The 21,025-nt window shown below is 40.7% G+C and overlaps 1 protein-coding gene across 1 annotated transcript in view; it reads right to left on the reverse strand.

Moving 5' to 3' along the window:
- CNTN5 (contactin 5) overlaps nucleotides 1-21,025 on the reverse strand; it is a 780,450-nt gene that overhangs the window by 701,808 nt on the left and 57,617 nt on the right. Inside the window, exon 3 of the mRNA XM_077484405.1 lies at nucleotides 18,278-18,453. Within this exon, the coding sequence (XP_077340531.1) occupies nucleotides 18,278-18,453 (176 nt within the window). The remainder of the gene's footprint in view (nucleotides 1-18,277; nucleotides 18,454-21,025) is intronic.

The following is a 21,025-nucleotide window of genomic DNA, read 5'->3' on the forward strand; positions in this document are numbered from 1 at the left end:
CTGAAGGCAGCCAAGTAATTAGCTAACACCCTCCTGGTACGTGTTCCTGGGCAATCATTAAGCCCCACTGAGAAGGTGTGAAAAAGAAGGCATTCTGGAATAACAGCCAATCTGGAAAGGTTAGACATTGTCACATGACTAACAGAATTTCCCAATTGGCTGCAGTATCAATTGCAGTATCAGTGTCTGATTGGTTACACATGCTAAATGGGTACATTCTCTGAACTTTGGGACCACAATTATTTCACTCACTGTGGCTGCCATTTCCATCCTTGCTACAGCACGTTCACAAACAATGCAGGCTAGTCGTCCCAGAGATCTGGCTGATTCTGGTAAAGATCCAGCAACCACATCAAAATTCAGGCATTGTCAAGTAAGTTGCCTGTTATGCGATTGGCCTATAATTAGGATGTTGACGTCAGTTGAACACTACCAGGAAGTTCCGAAGCTACTGTATGGCCATATACAGTAAGTACACTATATGGCCAAAGGCTTATGAAACCCACAGTTTTTGTGCCTGTCGGACGTCCCATTCCTAAACCATAGGCATCAATATGGAGTCCCAATGCTCCAAACCCACTCCTTTGAGGCTAAACCAGCCCCACCCATCTGGGACAGTTTGCAACTAGATGTTGGAGTGTATGTGGAAGAATTTGTGTCCATTCTACCAAAAAGAGCATTTATGAGGTCAGTTACTGATGGTTGATAAAAATACCTGTATTATTATTATTATTATTATTATACAGGATTTATATAGCACCAATAGTCTGCGCAGCACTTTACAAAATGAAGGCAAACATTACAGTTACAATACAAAACAATACAAGAGGAATCAGAGTGAGGGTCAAATGACACAAAAGGTAATAACTGTGGGAGATGAGCTGATGGAGAAAGCAAAAACAGAGAGATGAGATTTCAGGGATCGCCCGAATAAAAAAAGATGGATTATAAGATAGTTGGACGATAGTTGATTTTGGAGAGCATGTGTAGGAATTTGTGCCCATTCTATTTTTCAGGTCAGTTGATGCCGGACAGGAAGACCTGGATAACAACTGGCATTTCAATTTATCCCAAAGGTGTTTATTAGAGTTGAGGTCAGAGCTCTGTGCAGCCCTGCCCAAACTATTGTCACAAGGACTGTAGCCTCCATTGTAAACACCTGAATGCAATAGATTGGAGGAGTGTCCACATAATGTAGGCCATATAATGTATTTGTAGATCCCTCGGTTTTGGCCATTATATACTGCTGATTACAGATCCCATGTCCTTTGTACAGTTGACAGACCAGTCCAATACTTTTCTTTATTTTTTATTCTAACATTTTTTTTTTTAGCTGCTGTGAAAAAGACCAGATCCTGTAGAAATGGTTGTGATGAGAGCTGTATGCACCATCCTCAGAGGTAGTGGCAGAGTCAGCCAGAAGCATTTGCTTGAATTATAGAGGTCAAGTGAAACCAGAGGCTGTTAACCGAAGCATAACAAGCCATGTTTCACTGGATAGCGATAGTTATTTCTCCTTTCTCTCACACAACTGCCAGATCTCCCGAGTTGGTGTTCCACAGGTTAAGGTGAAATATATTAAGCTCTTTTGTTGAAATTGTACAGTTAAAACCCATCTGTTAAGCCTGAAGGTCATTTGTCATGTGCTTGTTTACAACATATTGATGCTCTTTTATTAAAGTGAAATTTCTGGTCATACCAAGCAACATAGAAATACTCAATCTACTACCTTAGGTTGTGTATGCTCCTAAAGGAATGGAGCTTTAAAACAAAGATACTACACAGATAGGGTTCATTGTTATTATCTGCAGCCTTGAATCCATCCACTGCCCCCTCAGTCTGAGATATTCTAAATGTCCCTTATAGACAAGCAGTATACTGTGGATGTAATGATGATTAGTAAGGCACTTGTGACGCTAAACTCTAATGAATGAACAAAAAAAGAGACATAGGGGGTTATTTACTAAAGGAAAATCCACTTTGCACTGCAAGTGCACTTGGAAGTAAAGTCGTTGTAGATCCGAGGGGGACATGCAAGGAAAATAAAAAGCAGCATTTTAGCTTGCACGTGATTGGATGATAAAATCAGCAGAGCTTCCACTCATTTCAGATCTACCCCTTAGATTTAGAGGGACTGCACTCCCAAGCACACTTTCAGTGCACAGTGGATTTGCTTTTCGTAAATGACCCCCTTAGAGATTGAGTTACTAAAACTGAAGAGTTCAAAATATGGTGCAGCTCTACATAGAAAGCAATCAACTTCCAGGTTTTATTGTCAAAGCTTAAAGCGTTTGTTAGCCCAACACCTCATATTTTTTTAGATCTTTTTGTCAGATGTTATTATGGTATACTGAAGTATAATTACATGTATTTCATAAGTGTCAAAGGCTTTGATTGACCATTACATTAAATTTATGCAAAGAGTCAATATTTGCAGTGTTGACCCTTCTTTTTCAAGACCTCTGCAATTCGCCCTGGCATCCTGTCAATCAACTTCTGGGCCACATCCTGACTGATGGCAGCTCATTTTTACATAATCAATGCTTGGAGTTTGTCAGAATTTGTGTTTTTATTTTTTTAATTCCCCCGCCCTTTGAGGATTGAAAATTTTGATGTTTTGTTCCCCAAGCTACTTACTTATCACTTTTGCCTTACAGCAAGTTGCTCCATCATGCTGTAAAATGCATTGTTTGTCACAAACTGTTCTTGGATGGTTGGGAGAAGTTGCTCTCAGAGGATGTTTTGTACTATTTTTTATTCATGGCTGTGTTCTTAGGCAAAATTGTGAGTGAACCACCTTCCTTGGCTGAGAAGCAACCCCACACATGAATGGTCTCAGGAGGCTTTACTGTTGGCATGACACAGGACTGATGGCAACGCTCACCTTTTCTTCTCCAGACAAGGTTTTTTTCTGGATGACCCAAACAATCAGAAAGAGGATTCATCAGAGGAAATTACTTTACTCCAGTCCTCAGCAGTCCAGTCCCTGTAGCTTTTGCCGAATATCAGTCTGTCCTCCCTGATGTTTTTCCTGCTGCCCTTCTTGACACCAGGCCACTCCTCAAAAGTCCTCCGCTTACTGTGCATGCAGATGCACTCACACCTGATTGCTGCAATTCCTGAGCAAGCTCTGTACTGGTGGTGCCCCGATCCCGCAGCTGAATCACCTGTGGGAGACGGTCCTGGCACTTACTGGACTTTCTTGGGCACTCTGAAGCCTTCTTCACAAATCCAGTGGAAATGTTTTTTATGGGATTCAATTAATTTTCATGGCAAAGAGGGACATTTCAATTAATTGCAATTCATCTGATCACTTCATAACATTGTGGAGTATATGCAAATTGCCATCATAAAAACTGAGGCAGCAGACTTTGTGAAAAATACTATTTGTGTCAATCTCAAAACTTTTGGCTTGGACTGTACTATGTACTTGTATGAAAAGGTTTCCCATTCTTTTTATATTGCTTTCATTAAATTCATGGTGTTCCTGTTAGTCCACTTGCTTTCCTATTAGAAAACTGACCACACTAATCAGAAGAGCACACTGTGGTTAGTTCTCTAGTTATGCTGGGAACTCAGTCTGCTCTGCTCCAATAATCAGTCATGACACGCCCCCTCTGCACAGCCTTTCACTGAGAAATTAATTGCGCTGCTTCTCCCCCCCACAGCTCGTATGCAGCTGAGAACAGAGGGAATGTAATCACTTTTAAAAAAGGGTATTTATAATGTTTTTTATATCGATACAAAAATGTTTTGCGTTTCATTTCTATTTTAAACTGAATAGATTGTTTTACAAAGTGAGGGTTTACAACCATGTTAACTGAACAAGCTGATGTTGGAAGCTGATTGGCTATCATGCACAACTGCACCATATTTTATACTCTGCAGTTAAGTAAATCATCCCCACTGCTCTAATTGAGCTGCATGCTCTCTGACAAAATATACAAAATATAAGTCAACTAAGATACAGTAAGTGACAGTATGATAAGTTGGAATATGGAAAAGTAATCAAAAAAAAACAATTAACAAATAGTTTTTCCCGGAATGGCTGTTATTACAGTTTAACGTGGCGCTCCACCCAAAAGAGGAAGCTCCACTTGTCTGACACCCCCCCCCCCCCTTTCGCTGCCACATTCAGTACTTTTTGGTGGGAAGGAGGTACCCGGTTTTGACAGGTACCCGCTCCTACTTCCAGCTCAGTTTGCCATGGTGAACGGAGCCAGAAATCCCCTCCTCCTTCCTCTGCAGTAGGAAACCAGCTGTGAAGCCCAAGATTTCACTGCTGGTTAACCTTAGTCAAGATGGCGGTGCCAGCACCCAATAGCCGATTGAAGAATCAGCTCGAGTGAGGACATCGCTGGATCCCTGGACAGGTAAGTGCCCTAATATTAAAAGTCAGCAGCCACAGTATTTGTAGCTGCTGATTTTTTTCTGAAGGAGCCTGAAGCTCCTTTTTAAGTTTCTAAGTAAGTAGTGAACCAATCACAAAGCAGGAAAGATTTCTGGAATAGTTCTATCTGCAAGCATTGATCAACTCACACGCCCCCTGTGCCTCAGGCTATTACCCTCAAAGAATGTATCATTACGTCAATATATAATTTAATTTATGTAATTCCAATAATTATTTATGTTTCGATATCTACAGTATATTTGTTTATTTTTCATTGGGGTAAGGAAGATCCAACCCTCTCTCTTGATTTATTCATTGGAACACTTCTGTAAAGGAGTGGAAGTTGCACTCAGCAAATGAAGAAAACCACATTCCTAATATATAACAAGATTTTCTAAAAAATGCCCCCAGTGATCCATACATGGGGGAAAAATGCCCATTACCGTACTAGCATGATATGCCCAAGCAAGATTCGATCTGATAAGATTCATAGATAGATAGATAGAAAGATAGATGGATAGAAAGATAGATAGATAGATAGATAGATAGATAGATAGATAGATAGATAGATAGATAGATAGATAGATAGATAGATAGATAAAGTCCCGCCAGACTAGGACTCGGTTAAGGTGGGTGGATATGTTTGTGTGGGGGGTAAAACCATGGAATAACCTTGGGGCCACACTGGTATAAACAAGCCCTTACTGGATAAGTGTAAGCAGAGAAACCTATATATATATATATATATATATATATATATATATATATATATATATATATATATATATATATATATATTCAATATTTGTATAATAGTATCTTATTATCATAGTTTTCCAACCTCAGGTTATAAAATATAGAAAATATTAATTTTATATGAAGAAGAATGATAACAATAATGAAATAAACTCTGATCTGAATTAATTATTTTGTATATAAGTGTCACATGCGGCTCAGCAGAGGCCACTTCAGCTATTGTAGTGGTGTGACTCTACGCTAATGAATACTCTAATCATTTTTATCACAATCTCTACTTCTCTGCTCTAATTTTCATTTTACACTTTTAATACAATATTTAATTAAACTGAGAGTCAACTGTAAATCTTGTCTTAATCTTGCATGCTCTTTGTGCATACTGTCTATAACTCGAGGTTTGAAATACTGCTTGATGATACATCTGTTGTGCATGACTTTCTTTGCAATCCTCTCACTTGGTGAATAAAATTAAATTAGTGGAGCTTGCTAGGAGTGTTTTTCTATTCATAAATCTGTACAAAGTGATATTTGTACCAGAGGCGTAACTATAGGGGTCGCAGAGGTTGCAATGCTCTGGTCCCATGCTTTAGGGGGCCAATGCGGCCCCCCTGAGGAAAGGCGAGAGGAATAGATATGACGCTATACCATTTCTGGCTAAAACTACATAAATAAATAAATAGATCTAATTTGCATAGATTTTTCAGCGTGCTGGCAATTAATAAAAATGATAACATTAGAGCGTAGGAATAAAACCATAGAATGTAAAGGTGAAAGTGCTTATCAATAAACCATAAAAAATGTATGAACCATAAATAACTGTTTCAACATACTATTCCTTAGTTTCAAATATTAAAGTGCAAGTGGCAGTGAAAATACATGTGCCAATATTTGAGTCCACAAAACCAAAAAATTATATCTGCATATGTGCATATAATAAATAAAACTCCGTAAAAAATGGGAATAAAAATAAAAAGGAAAATTTGTGTCTCTAGACCACAGGTGAACAAAAAGTGGTAATGATTATACCGGAATGGATGTGACAAAGGCTTGGTATAAAAATGAATTGATGAATATAAACAGATTCGTATTAAAATTAGTGACAAAATATGTTGGTGAAGAAATAGAGAAAAAAATAAAAATACAAATAAAAATAAAAATAAAAATAGGTGACAAAGTCTTCTGTGAGTGGGGAAGGGGTGGGGGGAGTGACTTCCGCTGTTGTTCCCGGTGTCCAGTGACCACTTATGTAATATGCTGTCACCAGAGAAATGACCCCATCCGGGGTGGATCAGCCTTCACAGTATAAGCCACTGTGTCGCTCTCTGGCTTGCTTCTGCTGTGGTGCTGGGAGTCCCTCGTTCCTCAGTGGGTGTAGTATGCCACGTTATATATAATAAGGAAGAGGCATATCCATGGTGTGATATCGTTTAAAATGTGAATTTTATTCCAATGAATTAAAACTACTTACAAGCGATCAAAAATTGCAGTTTCGTTTGTTTATGCTGTATAGCTTTAAATGTCCCGCTCGGCTTCCTCGCCGTCTGAGCTAAAGGTGTACGCTGCCTGGCCACGCCCTACGCGTTTCGTCATACAGACGTCATCTGGAGCGGCTCCAGGTATTGAACTTTAATCTATCTTAGTGAATGAGGTGAACATTGCTTTCCAGCAGCCAGTATCTGAAAAGACTTTAAAGGTAGGACAGTGGCAGTATCTGCAGTAGAGGGTTACTGGAGAGTATGACAATGACTAGTAAATAATAACATTCTTTCAGACAGGCGGTAAGCTTAATGCCATCAGAAAAGCAATCCACAGTGGATTTGCTTTTGAGAGGGCAGTGAAGAAGCGGATGGCAGGCATTGAGGAAGTGCTACTGCCTCTTCCAGATCCCAGTTTATTTGGATTTTTTAACCTTTTGTCCCCTTTCACATGGGCTGTCCGATCAGGTCCGCCTGTCAGTTTTTCAGGCAGACCCTTTCAGACCTTGCACTCTCCCCTATGGACGCCTGAAGTCAGCGGTGAAATGTCCGCTAACATCTGCCGCTATCTGATCCTCTCCACAAAATTCACATGGATGGTGGTCTTATTTTCCATCCATCTGGAGGATCGGATATGATCAGATGAAAACGGATAGGCAGTCCATTTTCACCCGATTTTCCCATAGAGTAGAGCAGGACTTGGTCCCTCTCCTCTTTGCACAGTGAACAATCCTCCATGAGCAAGCGAAGTCCGTCAGGTGGAGGCGCCCATGTGAAAGGGGCCTTTCTTTTAATTTCAGAATGGCAATTTCATAGCTGTGGTGTGGCTCCATTAATCACGATGGGGAAGTTTGATAGGTGGTACAAGTTTGGGCGAGTTTGAAAGTGATACCTCCCATGTGTGGAGCAATCGTTTTCATAGGTAGCCCCACCTGATGCATGTGTTTATGTTCTTATGTGCATGTACATGGGGGCAGAGGACTTAAACATTTTTTTTGTATGTTTTCTTTATTTATTATGTGTAACTCTTTTTAAAAAAAGTAAAAAATGTGATAACACATTGTAATGACAGGCTCAACTTAATGAGACATTAATGGTCTTTTAGACTCCTGATGTCTTCACTGTCCTCCACTGCAGTTAATGGAGCCCAGATCACACTCCGTTAGATGCTTCCCTGGCCAAATGAGCCAAGGAATCACAGTGCTGAACCCAGAAATGGCACAATACACAGTAGGAATTTCCGATGGAAAATGTGCGATCGGATCGTGTTGTCGGAAAATCCGATCGTACGTGGGCTCTATCGGACTTTTTGCATCGGAATTTCCAACACACAAAGTTTGAGAGCAGGATCTAAAATTTTCCAACAACAAAATCCAATCATTTAAATTCCGATTGTGTGTAGACAGTTCCGACGTACAAAGTGCCACGCATGCTCAGAATAGATTAAGAGACCACAGCTATTGGCTACTGGCCTGTTTATAATCCCGACGTACGTGTTGTACGTCACCTCGTTAAGAACGATCGGATTTTCAGACAACTTTGTCCGACCGTGTGTATGCAAGACAAGTTTGGCATAAAATCCCTCGGAAAAAAGCTGATAGATTTTGTTGTCAGAATGTCCGACCGTGTGTACAGGGCATTAGATCCATGTTCATCAAACAGATGTAGGCTGATTTCCCCATGTCCCACTACGTTATCATCGCCCACCATTGTTGATTCTGAATTTGCAGCTGGGACAGCTGAGCCTCGAAAACACGGTAGGGGCGGTACCTTGTGGGGTGTGGAATTGATCGGGGGGCTTTATAGCCACACAAATCACTTCTACTTGAAACCCACAGTCAGCGTAACATATTTAAATGCATTGGAGTTTATTTACTAAAACTGGAGACTGCAAAAGCTGGTGCAGTTCTGTATATATACCAATCAGCTTCCAGATTTTTTTGTCAAATCTTAATTGAACATGCTGAAGTTAGAAGCTGATTGGCTACCATGCACAGCTACACCAGATTTTGCACTCCCCAGTTTTAGTAAATCAAAATCTCGTTCTTCCAGTAATCTATGCTTAAAGCAGCGTTATCCAACCCAACCCCCCCATCCAAAAAATGTAGAATATTGCAGCTTATCAATCCCTCATTGTGGTGGTTGCATTCTTTGCAGTTTTATGGATCTTTTTATCCTTTATTTTTTATCTGGTGATCCAGCATGTAATGTAGTGGATGTCTCCACTCTGGATGGGGAAGTAACAGAGATGCCTTTGGAGCAGAATTACTAATCTGAGGAGGTAGCGTTAAATAGACTAGCAGGTTTACAAGTAACACTTAGTAAGCAGTTACAGCAACAGTTTTTTTCTTTTGGGATAAAGGTTTTATTATAATTAGCAAAAGCTGACCTTTGTAAGCACTTCTGTCAGTGTTAAATGATATGTCTCAACCCTTTGTCATTTTTGCCGGACAGCTTGGTCTGTTAAAGTGGAACCAGTGGTGGCCCGCCCCTAATCCAATGCGCCCGGCCCCTAATCTACATGCAGGGTACTGGACGCATGGATCTCAATTGTTTTTTTTTGTTTTTTTTTAAGCATTTGATTAGAGCCTGAGGCTGTAATTGGCTTGAAAAAAGGATGGGCTTGGGGCACAGAGCACTGCATCCTGAGCCCACCCAGTTGTGTGAGCAAATAGCAAATTAATATTCGCTATTGTTTTCCTGCTTCTCCTCCCAGCCAATCAGGAATCAGGTCCTGAGACCCAATTGGCCAGGGAGTCTTAGGAATCCCTCGCCAACTTCCTGTCCATCTCCCGTGGGGTGGGGTAGTGCAAGTGCGGGGGGCAGGTTTGTTTGCCACACCCCCCAACCCCCCCCCCCCCAAATATTGATCACCAGATGCCATTGAGCAGAACTAAGATCTCCAATTAAAAAAATCTGAATAGGTAGGCTTTTTATTGCTGAAGAGATATTCGGGTTTATTTACTAAAGACAAATCCACTTGGAAGTGCAGGGCTTGCACAGCTCAGTTTACTTTCTGGCACAGATCCTGTGTGCCGGTGCTGACTGATCTCCTGTTCATGCACAGGATTGACATCATTCAATTAAAAAGACCTGCCACCTGGAAGAAGCCAGGTAGAAGATAGTAATTCCGGTGAGGGATCTCAGACCTTTGGGAGAGGACTCTAGTTATCCCATGAGTAAGCTCCAGTGGGAGAAATGAAACGCGTTGGGGTGTAGCCTGGCTGAAACTGCCACTTGTCTACACACAGCAGGTCTTGTTCTGATGTACGACTCCCGGGATCTTCTGCTCTAACTTTTTAAAGGAAGTTGAAAAATAACAGACTTTCTGGCCTCATCACCAAATGAATATAAAGACAGTAAAAAACTAGTACTAGAAACGAATGCAGCCATCACATCTCAGGATTGGTAAGTAGCAATATATTACATGTTTGATTTTGGGTTTAATACTACTTTAATGGCTCCATGCTTGTGTAGGGCTACCCCCCCTGCCCCCCCCCCCCCCCCCGTAGGAGAGCCATTAATTAGGATGGGTAGCCTGTCCTTTGCTTTGACCTTTTCAAGAACCTCATCCCCTCTAACACAACAAATGCCATAGGAAATCACTGAAAGTAATATTTACTACCCAGTAGCAGTGTCATATGAAAGAAAACAGGCACACCAAACCAGGGCAAACTTCATATATTGTCACCCAATATGGTTGGTAACTAGGCAAGCACAAAATGGATTAACAATGGTAATAACACAATTTAGCATACAAAGTGATTAACAGTAGGGACTAGGCATAGGATGACATTTGGTATCCAGTTTAGCATAAACAGTAGCAAGGCCACCTCGAGTGCAGCTGTGAGCAGTAGTAAAGTTTAATCCACAGAGTGCTAGCAATATACTGCCAGAGCGAATTTATGTTGGCAATGCTAGTCCTAGACTGACTGGGTATGCACTGTCCATAAGGAAAGGAGGGTGGAAACGGAGGCAGCTGGGGAACAAAGGGGGGTCCGGACGTATGTTCTTTATAAAGTGCGGTATGGATTGGTGTCCTGCTCACAGAGGCTCAGTCTCTGCTAGCAGCATCAGCAATAGGCGAATAGCCCTCTTACCAGTCCCCAGTATGCTGTGGTGACCTTTCGATATAGATGGGGGAGCAACCATGGTCTCTCCATGAAAGCCTCCAGTGGGAAGTAGATGGAGGGAGGATCCTCCATTCTCCCTGCGGCAACAGTGCAGATGTGATCTCTGTAGTCTGTGCTGCGCTGCCCGGGTGTCTCCACCCTCAGGTCTCAGATTCTGGCTCTGGTCACTTGTCCCTTAGTTAATCCGTGTGCAGTATGACTGATGTGCACACCTCGGCTCCCAAGCTGAAAAGAGGAAGAGGTTTCCAGTGCAGTCAGGTAAAAGCTGTTCCACCACACCATTCCCCTTTCTCTTCAAAGTCCCATAGGAACTGTATTGTAAAGGTCCATAAGTTCCATTCTATGGTTGATGTTTCAGACTACAATTCCCATAATCCTCATCATTCGGCATAGACGTCCAGGCTTTACAGGCTATAGTCCTCCCACTGCTGACTGCAACACAACATTCAGCATAACAGCAGAAAGTGAAAGTAAACTGATTGTAAAGAGGGAAATGTCTCCTCCTCCATGTTTCGGTAGTCCAGCACCTGGCTACACTTGTTTTGCTTCAGTGAGTCTGAATAGCAACATCCACATGGCAGCCAGAGAACCGGTATTTTCAGAATAGAATTTGACAATGGCAGCACATATATTACTATAATCACAGGTTTTCTTATATAAAAAAAAAAAAACTTCATAGGAATCAAATAACATTGATGTATTTGATGTTCATGAACGTTTCCATGATCACGCAAAGTCAAAACTTTCATCATTAAAAGTTAACCTGCGAATGCCTGACCTGTATAAATTAAGATCATACAGAGAAATGTGCATAATACATAAAGGCACGCAAAGATTCAATACTTTCAAATTAGCTGTTAAAAAGATTAGTAACCACTAACCACTCATTCTTTCATTCTTTTAAAAAGACTTTGAGGCGTGTTTTCATAAAAGTGTATGAAAAGTATATGAAACCATTTGTCTTATTACAGCTGCCAGCCCATTAAAATAGAATGACAAACTATGCTAATCTCCAAAAAGGTCATATTTGCACTCTTCTCGACTAAAAATACTGAATTTTAAAAAAATTGCTATGGTTACAACTATTTTTTTTTGTCATGGGGCTACTCTTACCCTAGCAATTTGGAGCAGCAAGCAATCAGACCTTTTAAAAGAAATCAAATAATAGAATAGGAAAAGTGAGGGCACATTATAGAGGGGCGACCTTTAAACCAGTAATCTTTGATAGCCAAATCCTAAATTAAATTCTGAGAACATAGAAATGTACCTTATGAATACTAAACATGTGCTAGAAGAACTACTTCAGGTCCCTTTAAAGAGACACGTAAAGTACGTGTTGGAATATGTTTTATTATACTGTAAATGTTTGGAATTTAAAAGGGGTTAGACATAGGCAACCACATCAAGTTCTTTTAACATGAATGGCATGTGTGGAAAAGTAACTAAAAATATTGTATTTTTATTTATTCTGCTTGTTATAAAGATAAAGACATTTAAAGATCTATGCTGACTTAGTAGTAGCTAAAAATATTTAAAAGGGCAAAACACTCATTCTTCCAGAATGAATTCCGCCCCCCTCCATCAAGATATTTTGATATCTGCACAACTCCTCCCAAGAGCCAAGCCACTGCTTGCATCAGGACAGAGAGCTCCTAAAGTGGAACTAAACCCTCTTACCCTTTATAGCCAAGGAAGCTGCCATCTTAGCATCTGATTGATCTGCATGTAGCACCCTCCTAGGTAGGTTACTGTATAGGCTAGGTAAATTTAGTTTTTTTAGGCTCCCCTGTAATCAGGGGAGCACTTTGCAGGCTACAGATTTGATTGCTTCCCCCTGTCTTCTGGAGTATTCCAGAATATAGTGGGTTGGGAGGAGGAAAATCAGCCGTCTGAATATTTATGTTGTGTCAGCCAATCAGGCAATCCCTGGTCTAGGGTGCCCAGCAGGTGAATGGAGAGTGCATAAATAGTTTGAGGCCTGAGGCAGCCCTGTTCTTGTCTGGAAGAGGAAGTTCCTAGCCTGAAGGGTTGCTGCCCTTCTAGGCAGCCCAGCTGAAATTCTATTAGTGCTCATTGAGTTCCCAACTGTAGCAGAGCTGGGGGGGGGGGGGCTGTTCTGCTAAGAATCTCTGCAGCTAAGCAAGGAATTTAATTGAGGGTCTGGTCTGGAAGATTCAATGAGGAACTGTCTGTCTGATATTGGAGGGAAGCATACAAGTATTCAGGGACATTATGAGTACAGACCTGAGTTAGGAATCCTAGTGAGTGTTGCTGCTGCTATCCCTGACGTATCAATGTTAGTCCTGGGACATTTCTGATGGTGTCTCAGTGCTGTCCACCTTCTGGCCCTTTGTTATGAAACGTAGTATCATAGTGAAGAGTGTTCTTAGTTTCCAGCTTAGTGTTCATGGAGTAGCCCACGAGTCCCTATGCCCTATCCAGGTTATTCGGCAATACATTTTAAAAAGGCAACTAGACTGTTTATTGAGTGACTGTTGTATTGCACTAATCTGGGAAAGGAACCTGTGGCAAGTTAGCGGCACTTACTGCATGCAGCTGCCATTGGTGCTGCATATTTGATCAGTTATGACACCAGCCATTTGATGGCTTGAGAGTTCAGTCAAGGTATGCCTTAAATGTAACCGTTTCAGGATACAGTCAAATTGATTAGGTTTAGTTTTACTTTAAGAGGTGTATGCTATTTACAGTACCATGCCAGCCTCTTCTAACAAACATGATCTTCCTGCCTTGCCTAAAGAAGCACAGAGACCCAGCCATGGTGTCACTGGATCCAAAGTAAGGTATGTAATAATAACAGGATTTTATTTAACCACTTGCCGACCATCCGTCGCAGTTGTACTGAGGCAGACTGGCACGGCTGGCCGAAACAATGTTATGTAACATTGCTTCGCCCTGTGGCCACTAGGGGACACTCGTCCCCCGAGCCGATGCAAGTGCCCGGTGGTCATGATAACCGCCGGGCTCCCATTATCACTCGGTGCACATGGAGAACCGGGATCTGTGTGTGTAAACACATGGTTTTCCAGTTCTCTGAGGGGAGAATGGACAGATCGTCTGTTCGTACAGAGGATGAATAGAGGGTGACATTTTTAATGCATTTTCTATAATCAATACATTTTCTATAGCACTGATCACTGTATTAATGCCAATGGTCCCAAAAATGTGTTAAATTTGTCTGACTCATCCGCCATAATGTCTCAGTCCTGATAAAAATCGCAGATCGCCGCCATTACTAGAAAAAAAAATACTAATAAAAATGCCATAAAACTATCCCCTATTTTGTAGACCCTATGACTTTTGCGCAAACCAATCAATATTCGCTTATTGTGATTGTTTTACAAAAAAATATGTAGAAGAATACGTATTGGCCTAAACTGAGGAAACAATTGTTTTTTTTATATATTTTTGGGGGATATTTATTACATCAAAAAGTAAAAAAGAATGCGTTTTTTTTTCAAAATTGCCGCTCTTTTTTGTTTATAGCGCAAAAAATAAAAACCACGGTGACCAAATACCACCAAAATAAAGCTCTATTTGTGGGAAAAAAAGGATGTCAATTTTGTTTGGATGCAACGTCACACGACCGCGCAATTGTCAGTTAAAGCGACGCAGCGACAAAACGGAAAAAATGCTCTGGTCAGGAAGGGGGTAAAATCTTCGGCGGCTGAATTGGTTAAACATGTCATTAGCATTTTAATGAAAGGGAAAAGCAGGAACCAAGGAAGGTAAAAACAAGCATATTAGGTCAGCAGCATAGTCTTTCTGGGAAAAAAACAATCCATGCAAGGGGGAGGGGCCAAACTGTCTGGGGATATTTGGAGCTCTTTAGTCCAACAGGCAGGGCTGACAACACGGATTAGGATTTTAAAATGTAACTAAACCTAGGACCCCGGATTTACTATATTTGGTCTCCCACAGTACAGAGAACATGGACATGTAATAATTTTAGTAAATATAAACTTTTAAATACCTTTTCCCATCAGCAGTATATAACAGTCTTGTGACTTCTATCAGTGCCTGATTAAAGCTTGAAGGAGCAGTTTTCATACTGCAATGACTATCACTACCCCTGACCCTCTCTCTGGACAATGCTGATTGGCCCTGTGCTGGTCACATCTACTCTCCCAAGAAAAAAAAACTCTCTAGCAATACACACGAAACTGAGCATGTGCAACCTGACTCCAGTAACTCTGTCTCTGGACATGTTTTGGAGTCAGTGGAAGGGAGGCTCAGAGAATACAGGATCAAACAGCCTTTTTACACAATACAGAGGATTAACCCCTTAGGTTCCACAGTGAGTATAACAAGCATGCTTTACTGCATATACAGAATGATTTTACTGTTGTGGGTTTAGTAATACTTTAAGTGCAGCAAAGACTATGTGTCGTCAGATCAAACAGGGATTTTAGAGCTCACTGGATCAATGGGTATTTTTTCTGCACTGGCAGTATTTTAAAATATGGGGGAATGTGCATATATTGTAAAGATATATTGAACATTTATTTTTTTGTTTTGTTTTTCTTGACAGTAGTTGTCAGGGTGCTTTTCAGAACAAAGCATGAGCATGTGAGGAATAAAATGTGCATGTGCTGAGGAAAAGACCTGACATAGTTGCCAATACTTGACATGGTCATGCTCGTTTGCACTGGCACACATTCACACTCATCTGCTGTCAGAACTGGCACCAAACGTCCTATATAAGGTTAGTGGTGAATTCTTTGGATTACCTGTTACCGATCCGGTTTGCCTCTGGACTTCTCTGCTGTCTGATCCCTGGTTTTGACCCCAGCTTGCTCTAAGGACTCTGCTTCTCTTGCTCTACTGTGTATGACTCTGGCTTGCTTTTGACAAATCTTCTGCCTGCTCCTAACCACGCATCTGCCTACTCCCTGGCTTCCCCTCCTGTGTATGACTTTGGCTCCCATTCTGACTACAATTCTTCAGTCCGGACCTATTAGCCTGATCCTGCTTTTTCCTTGGGTGCCACCTTGCCTGCGGTCACTGCCTTGGTTCTGCTACTTCTCCAGGTGGTACGGGGTCCTGCCATCTGTCCTGACAGACTAGCTGACAGCTATCCAGTTCCACTGTGCTGCAAGCAGATTTCAGAAGATCCACCTAAACTGCACCCATGCTTCTTTGAGCCTAGCGTTCCCTGTTCTCACCTTCAGGGGTGCTTGGCACTTAGCCGCAAGGGAAGCCCTCTCGTCAAATCACCCTCAGGCCAGGTATGTGACAGTAGTTGAAACAATGGGCTCTCCAGTTTAAAAGTATGGAACAGCTGCTGGATGTCTTGTGGAATCTGGGTTTATGTGCCAGGGTCAATGGGATTTTGTTTCTTCAGAACTCCCCATACAAGTCTATAGAAATGCAAAAGCAGCTTGAAGCAGGTTAAATGTACCTGAAATAAATTCTGGATGATTTCATAAGCATCTCAAACTGATGTCAAAAGCACGTTACATTTGTTCAATGAAGCTTGCTGACACTGTTCATACTGGTGTTGTATAAGATATTAATAAAGGTAAAATAAAGACTTTCCATCTTTAGTACAGACGCACAATTTTCTAGATAGAAACACTTCTAGAGACACCCAGTTATAAGCTGCAGACTGTTTTGGTCACGCTGTTTAACATGAATCTTATATTAAAGAAACCCTAACAGCCTAAGGAATTAAAATGTATGTTCTTTCAAAGAGCGGCTCAGCGGGAGAGCGGCAGATAATAGGCCATTCTCTGTCTTCGGGTGACAATTACCAGTATAAACACATTGTATAACGTATTTCATTTGCTGGGCTTGTTTAAGATGCATTTTACTTTCTATGTGAAGCCACTAATGGCATAAAGAAAAGTTGCAGTAAATGATTTGTAGCTCAGCCAGACCCAATAGCTGAGGCAAACAATTGGGAAATTACCTAGTAAAGGCTGCAAAAGAGAGATGGAGACCCTATCTACTAATGATGCAGCAGCCTGGGTGAAATGAAATAATTTGCTCATTGCCAGCTACATATAATCTATAAATGATAAAACCAACTAAATAACAACATAATATCAATATAAATAAAAGGTCACCAAGCCCAGTAATGCTGGACCTAGACTGGTTTGTTTTTCTTTAGTCAAACAGTAGTGTTATCTTCTTGGAGATCAAACAGCGTCCATACTAGGACAAGGGTACTGCTTAGGCTTATGTAGAAACCAACTTATATAAAGCTGACATTTACCCTTTAAACCTTTGATAATGCTGTCAAAATTATTATTTACACAGTTGCAGTGATGCCTAGATCTTTCCTTCTGACCAATAACAAAAACATTAAAATAATTAAATTAAAATAAAATAAAGTATACTACAAGTGTCTTAGCCATCCTCCTGATTGGCTGAAACACAGCAGCGGCACCATTGGCTCCTGCGGCTGTCAATCAAATCAGTTAGCCATTTAGAGGAGAGAGGGGGTGGGGCCTGGTCAGGGCTCTGTGTCTGAATGGACACATGAAGCTGTGACTCGGCTTGGGTGCCCCCATAGAAAGTTGCTTGCTGTGTAGGCACTCGCCAGGAGGGAGGGGCCAGGTGCAGCAAAGAAGGACCCCAGAAGAGGAGTGTTCGGGCTGCTCTGTGCAAATCCAACTGCCCATAGCAGGTAAGTATAACATGTTTGTTATTAAATAAATAAAAATAAAAAATATAAACGAGACTTTACAATCACTTTAACTAAAAATTGTCCAGTGTACTGAAAAATAAACGTACCTACTATCCACCTTTCTTAACATATGCTATACTCATACTTGTTATTGAAATATCAAATTATAAAATTATTTATAATTTATAAATAATTTATAAATAATTATTTAAATTAATTTGTGTAAAATTCACAATTTTTTTTTCTTTAAGTAATATCTCAGTCAATAAACCAGTCCAAATCCAGTGCTCATATAGGAATGACTGTTCCGTGCTATAAATCAAACTTTACCCAAGTGCTTCACCCTTGTGCTCATATATGCACTCACTTGTTGTTGATCCATAAATATGTTATAGGTCAATTATGCGCCTTCTTCTTTAGGGGGTTATAGCCTTGCTCTCCCCTCTTCCAGAACGCCCCTTTTCCTCCAAATCCACTCTCCACCATGTATCACAATTTGGCAACTCTTCTCCTTTAAATGGGTCATTGCTCCAACCTTCACTTATATTATCCCACCAGACTCAAAACAAACACATAAGGATCATAAAGCTTTCCATATCTCATGATAGCACTATGATCCTTATGTGTTTTATTTTTTAAGTGACAGTTGCATTCTGTAAACATGTTTGTACATTTGACTTATAATAAAAGCAAATGCAAAACATAATGGCTTTACATATCCTTAAAAACACAGTAAAAAATATTTAGGTAGCCAAATTGGTTATACAGCTATTATTATTACTAAATTAACCAAAGCATGCTGACACTGCTAAATTTGGTCTAACTACCGTATGTTTCAATGACCTCTGGTCAAACCAGGGGAAGCATTACTCACATGCAAACTGAAGTGTAGCCTCTCTACTAAGAACTCTGCCCAAGGTGTTTGATGCTATACATTGGTATTGGCCAGAATCCTTCACCTCATTTGGACTGCTGATGATTAAATTTCCATCTATTAGAGTGTAGCGATAATCACTTTCCAAGTCTATTTCTGTTCCATTGCGAAGCCATCTTGAAAAGAAATCAAAAATATGTACAAAATGAAAAACAAAGCTTAAGAAGCTTTAAAATGAAATTAAAAAAGCAGCATTGTTATATAGCTAACAATATAAAGTATCATGCATCAAAGTGAGCACATTCAGAGCAAAACAATACGAATGATAATGGTAGCGATAAGTATAATTAGTTCAGTAGAATTTATTGTTTGTTGGTGTAATTGAAGAAGAAAAATATGCTCTACATCTTTCTATTGCTTAGGTCAGGGAGATCTGTGTTAGGATCCTAAATAACTTGGATGCTTATATCTTTCCACAATGCCGGTCACACACATTGACAACTTTATTACACAGTTAAAAATAATTGCATTGAGTATGACAGTTCACAGTTGTGACTATCTGCCACCTGTGGTTATGATCTGTTCCAGCATATGCATGGCCAAACAATCCAAACTGCAATTGGAATTGATCAAAATAGCCTATTAGCAGGCATTACATTGGTATCATTTGAGCTTGGCCATAAATGTAATCATTTAGCACTGAACCACACAATCAGGTGGATTTACTAAAACTGGAGAATGCAACATCTGGTGCAGATCTGCATAGAAACCAACCAGTTTCCAGATTTTTTTGTCAAAGCTTAATTGAACAAGTTGAAGTTAGAAGCTGATTGGTTGCCATTCCCCACTGCACCAGATTTCTCATTCTCCAGTGTTAATAAACTAACCCTATGTAAGGTGTTTGTGGCACACTGCTGTGGACACTTCAATTCCATATCATCCTTTTTCCAAGAGTTTGACCAGCATTGCATTGCTATGTACAAGAGTGTGCTGCCAAAGTGTATTGTTAATACAATCTGGCATGCACTGAAAAAGAAGTATCTTTTTCACATGTATTTGAGTTTTATGGAGTCATTTCTTTTTAATTTATTTAATTTCTAAGTGCAGTAAGCCTACCAACCAATCAGAATCTCTTGTGTACTGGTCTAACTTTAGCAGAGTAAACTCTGATTGGTCCAAATGGCTTAGTGCACTTAAGAATAAGTTTATATTGAATAAACCTGAAGTTCTTTCATCATGTGAGAAGGTCTGTCTTCATGTGGGATGGTGTTTTGTTTTGCCAAATGTGAAATTCAATTGCCCAGTTAGATCGATGAGTATAATCTGTCTAATTACAGTGTGTCAGACCCAAGACTAGCTTGTTACTATACATACATGTTGAGTATATGGGCAATGTTGGGTAATAACTAAACACTGGCGGCATCAGTCCACAAACATAGTTGCCAAGTGTTCCCCATGGTGCAGGACAATCCTACTATTTTCCATATTGCCCTGCATGCTCTGCAGAATGTCCAGCTAGACAAGGGTAAGGACAGAAGTCCTGTGTTTGGTACTCGGTAAGCATTCAAGCCTTCAACCATGTACCAAATGCACCAATTGTCATGGCACTATGAATATGGGATTATGTAAGTAGAACAATGTGGTTTCACCAACTTTCACATCATCCATCTGGTTCTTAGGCAATAGTTACCTGCCTTCAAAACACCATGGTGATTGGGATAGGGCATAAATGTTGAGGGGTGTTTCTGACTCTCATTAGAACTGAGGAAGCCACTTGGGTGAATAGTTACATGTCTTTAGTATTGCAGCAGAAGTCTAGTACAATAAGACTAACTACTTCTGGCAGCATTAAATAGTCCTGATCAAATGGGAAGTGATATATCAATCTCCTTTCAGGCAGCCTCTTCTTAGCCTGGAAGTGCTGAATACAGAGCCAAGAGGCCATGCTTTGGTACACAGCAGATATACATAAAATGTTATAGCTGTACTGAGAAAAGCATGTACGGTAGGTTGCCATTGATCTTCTCCTTCTAAAAATCCAAGTTGCCTGGTTGACTCTAATTATAATCAGTTTTTTTAAAACTGGTGCTAATAAATAAGTAGCAGTTGAATTCATCATTCCTGACACCCTGACTTGTTTCAAGTCAACAGCACAAAAAGATGTGAGGCTGCTGGATCAGCAAAGAAGCCAGATGACTAGTACTCTTTAGAAAGATGGGCCAGCAACAGAAGCTTAAAGGAAAAGTATGGCCAGAACTTTTTTTGGCACTGCTTCTCCTGTAGATCACAGGAGTGCACCTTATTCTGCACTCCTGTGGTCCGTTTTCAGTCATCAGCAGGCTAAAGCCTGATATTGGCTTGGGTTACTCAGTCAGTCCAGGCTCTGGATCGATCCCAACTTTATAGACGGGATCCACCCAGATGCCTGGAATGGTGGCTGGCTCACCCTCTCAGCAAATCGCTGGGAGACTGAGCCAGCCCCCCTCTACGGCCCAGCGCTCCAGTGAGTTCTGGAGGTGCAGAGCACAGAGCGGGTGACTCACTGAGAACTAAGCTATCAGCAGTCTTTGATCGCTCAGTTCTCAGTTTTAGAAGCAGTGAGGGACAGATGCAGCATTCAAGCGATGTTGCATCCACCTAGGTGAGTATATGTATATTTTCTTAGAAAGAACTCTTTTAAGGACCTCTGTCATTGGGCTTTTGTTTGTTTCAGACAGGTTTTGCATTTCCATTCAAGTCTTGTGGAGT

This window comes from Lithobates pipiens, unplaced genomic scaffold (assembly GCF_037356315.1).
Source record: "Lithobates pipiens isolate NorthernLeopardFrog02 unplaced genomic scaffold, aLitPip1_a1.2 Scaffold_16, whole genome shotgun sequence".
Lineage (NCBI taxonomy): Eukaryota > Metazoa > Chordata > Amphibia > Anura > Ranidae > Lithobates > Lithobates pipiens.